Source organism: Asparagus officinalis, chromosome 2 (genome assembly GCF_001876935.1).
Source record: "Asparagus officinalis chromosome 2, Aspof.V1, whole genome shotgun sequence".
NCBI lineage: Eukaryota > Viridiplantae > Streptophyta > Magnoliopsida > Asparagales > Asparagaceae > Asparagus > Asparagus officinalis.
Genome location: NC_033795.1, coordinates 11,516,192 through 11,520,087, shown reverse-complemented (window position 1 = coordinate 11,520,087; position 3,896 = coordinate 11,516,192). Strand labels below are relative to the sequence as shown.

At 32.1% G+C, this 3,896-nt stretch overlaps 1 protein-coding gene across 2 annotated transcripts in view; it reads right to left on the bottom strand.

Annotated features, from left to right (window-relative positions):
* Positions 1-1,655, bottom strand: part of LOC109830265 — a 12,089-nt gene extending 10,434 nt beyond the window's left edge. For both annotated transcript variants that reach the window (XR_002244252.1, XM_020397478.1), the window contains exons 1-2: positions 1,415-1,655; positions 101-169 (exon numbers count right to left, since the gene is read on the bottom strand). Coding sequence is in view for 1 of the 2 variants with exons in the window: in XM_020397478.1 (XP_020253067.1) it covers positions 101-169; positions 1,415-1,618 (273 nt within the window). In the remaining variant the exon portion in view is untranslated. The remainder of the gene's footprint in view (positions 1-100; positions 170-1,414) is intronic.

Here is a 3,896-nt window from a genome sequence, read left to right as displayed (position 1 = left end):
AGTTCAAATCCTTTATAGTTAGAGAACTGCAACACTTTTGATTAGTACTATAGTGGAATTGTTTCTTAGCAAATAGTCAACAAGAAGCTTAAGATACTACCTCTTCAAGCAATGCCAAAAATCTTGCTTCATACAAGTGCAGGGTCTTGCACTCTGATGGAACTAGAACCTAATTATGAAACAAAATGAGAAATGAGGGTTAAAAAAAGCATCTCCATGTCATATCTTGGACTCAATGATAAAATAACGTAGTAAGGATAACTTTGAAATCCATACATTTACAAATAGTTAGCAAGCAAACGTATAAAAAAACCAAGAAAAGCTCAAGATTATGAACATTAAGCAACTTTGTACATTCAGATAGTGTACGAAAGGGTATACACGTATTAAGAGCATACAGTTTTGTCATCTTCTGACAGCTGTTTAGAAATGAAAACACTGTTGAGTAAATATTTGCACCTATTACATCCTGAGAATTACCAAGTCTAATAAGCTCTTGAGAGTCAGTCACNAAGTCACGAGCCATGATTAATTGGCCGAGTCCCATAAATCTTAAAGCTCGACCCGAGTGTGAGCATCCCCGATGTCCCACCCGAGTGTGAGCATCGCCGATGTCCCTAGGAGCCATAGTCCAAGACGAAAGGCATCTTCAAGCCGGGATCTACTAGAAGAACTCCAAGTCTGAGATGAAAGGCATCTTCTAGTCGGACTCTTGCTAAGAAATGTCTCGAATAACGACATGACCTATGCAAATGGGGTTTGATCAGCCGACTGCAAATGGGGTTTGATCAGCCGACTGCACCGACCCAATCAAATTACCAATGTGCTCTCTACCAACCCTCTACAAATAGTGGGCAATCTCCACTATCCTAAGGTACGCAAGAAACCCAGAAAAGACACCTCAAGTTTCAATCTTTTAAAAGTCAAGCGTCGCCAAGAAAAATCTATCGCTTAGTTACAGGCCAAAATTCAGCATGTCATTATGCTTGTAGGCTATAAACCCAATGAAACTTCCATGTTGTTATCATTTTCTAGCGAGTTCCGTCCGTTCCCAATTTTGATTACAGGCAACATTCAGTTTCAATGATTGAATAAGGGCTCAAATCACACGAAACCAGCACATAATTCTAACCCATAAATCCAAAATTTCCGGCACTAATTCCAAAGACCGCAGAGTTCAATAACGAGTGCAGATAAGAAATTCATCAAGAACTAAACTTAGCTGGACAAAAATCATTCCCTAAACGAGCCAGCTATCGACAACATAATCTACAACGACCGGGACAGCACGGTGATCGCAATCTGCTAGCGAATTAGGCCCGTGCCTTTTAATTTATAGAAAAGAAAAACACAATCGACCATAATTGATAGTGAAAGAATCAAACTTTCGCCAAAAAGAATTCACAAAAAACACCTCCTCGGATTGAAATGGGAGGAGCGGGAGATCCAAATGGCTCGAGGTCTGGCGCCATGAAGAGGAGCAGCTCCTGACGCTCAGGGACCGAGTGGAGCAGAGCAAGGAGCGTTCGATTTGGGAACGAGAGGTAGAGTTAGGGTTTTTGGATAAACAGCAGATTTGGGGACTAGAAAAGGCGAGGGTCAGGGCTCTGCAACTCATCCCTTTTTTTTTTTTTTTTTTTTTTTCCTTTTCCTTCTGCTGGTTTGTTCTTCAATGCTGTTATAATAAAAATGAAGCGGGAGATTTTTTTTTTCCCAAGGAATATTCTGCCTTTCCTGTGACGATTCACGATAGGTACGTTTTGACTTTCTGCGTCATGAATTAAAGGCGTGAATTTCGGAAAACCTACTCCTTTGCAGATTTTGCGCAAAAGCTCCTGAAGTTTATAAATCATATACAACCCCCCCCAACTTCCAAAATTATACTAAACATATTTTCTACATCATTAGAAAATCTAAGGATTGGCGTAAACTTGTAATACCTTTGAAACATGAGCCATCAAAATTCATACTAGAAATATTTAAATGAAGAACATTGTAGAAATCGGATCTTCTGAACAGACAATCATATAATATAATATTTTATGTGGTTCAGCAATATGTCTCTGTCTACGGTCGCACTAAAGATTTTTTTTATTTCTATATGATGAAGTTATAATTACAATAGGGAGTGCATACGTAATGTAGGGTTACGCGCTACATATAGAACTACTGACTCATGCTTCTACATAACACTAGTTTTTACACACGTGCAATGCACGTAATTTAATACCATGATTAAGTATTTTTGGCAGTTTGTGCTCATTTTTTCTTTAAACTCTTACATCCCGATTATTTTTTTTTATGTTTGTTTAAATGGGATACACCCAATTTAAATTTTCATGTTGATATTTGAATTGACAAAAAACAAATCTAATTTAAAAATAATTTGAATTTTCATATTATTTTTGACCGATATGAAACTAAGCTTTATTTGAGAAAGTATAGCATTGCAAAGTAAAAAATATTAAAATAGTATTATATAAGGAAGGTGAATATTTAAAACCAATATGGCAAAATGATTGATTTAAAGTATGTTAAAATGATGCAAAAGAGAATATGAAGTTTATTCCTAATCATTGATAGACTTCATAAAAAAATATAAATTAAAGATTAATACTAACTCTAGTATACTTTTATATGATAAAAACATCCACATAAGAATATAAAAGTACTGAAAAAAATTCATGAAACTCCCTTCTAAAGATTCCTAATTTCACTCAAAATAATTAAACTATCCTATAAAATATTGTTTTTTATTTCTTCTATTTTAATTTTTATTGAGTTAAGATCAATCCTTCTTCAGGTTTATCATTTATCATTTCTCGGGCAATTCTAGAGTATTGTCTTCATCATCTACATTAATTGTGACATCAGGCTAATTTTATATTTTTTTATGCTATTATTTTTCCTGGGCTCGTTAATTTTTTATCATCTCATTTAACTCTACAAAGAAGTCAAATGTACTTATGATGTTCAACACAAACTGCTCAAAATATAGACTTTGATTTTTTTTCTATTTCAATGAGAATAAATATTAAATAAATACCTGCATTATTCATTACTAATTTCTCTTAGATTATAATATTAATATTTAATTTGAAGAACACAGTATGGAATTTATGAATACTTACTAATTTTTCTTATGTCTTCCATGGAGATTTTTTCTTTGATTAGGATAAAGTTATTAAATTATTTTTTAATGTAACTCATTCAGTGCTTCATTAATAGATATGTCTTATGTTAATGCCAATTCAAGTGATTCATTGACGTTTTCTGAATTTTAGATTTATTTCCATCACTTTCCCATTTGCAATGGAAATAACTCAATTCTTTTAAAGTTATCTCTAAATATTCTAATAGTTTCTCCATATGTAATTCCTTGTATTCTTTTACCCTATAAATATTATTAACGTCAAAGATTAAAGTTTCTAAATTAAAATCAATTAATGCTAAGGTATAATATTATAGTGTTTTATCATTTCTATGGATTTAAACATCTATCAATTAATGTTACGAATGTATTTTGGCTACCCCAACTTATTACTAAAATTATATGAAATTACTTTAATTTATATAGTGCCGATAATTTTTAATCTATAATATTTTTAAAAATTTTATCCATTAACCGGATGTTTTTAATCAATTCTTATTGTTTTTGTTTACCAGTATCAACTTAGACTATTCTTAGATGCTGAAAATGGATAGTAAATCCCTAAATTAGAAATTTTAATATATATATATATGAAAAATACCAAACAATTACACTTTTCTTTGCCAAGTTTTAAAATTTTAGCCCATTTTTGTGGTTTTGAACTTTGAGGGTGTGATTTATAATTTTTAAAATTTTGAAAGAGTTTTTAAAAAAATTTATTTTTAAGTTTGGTAGTTGTAAATTC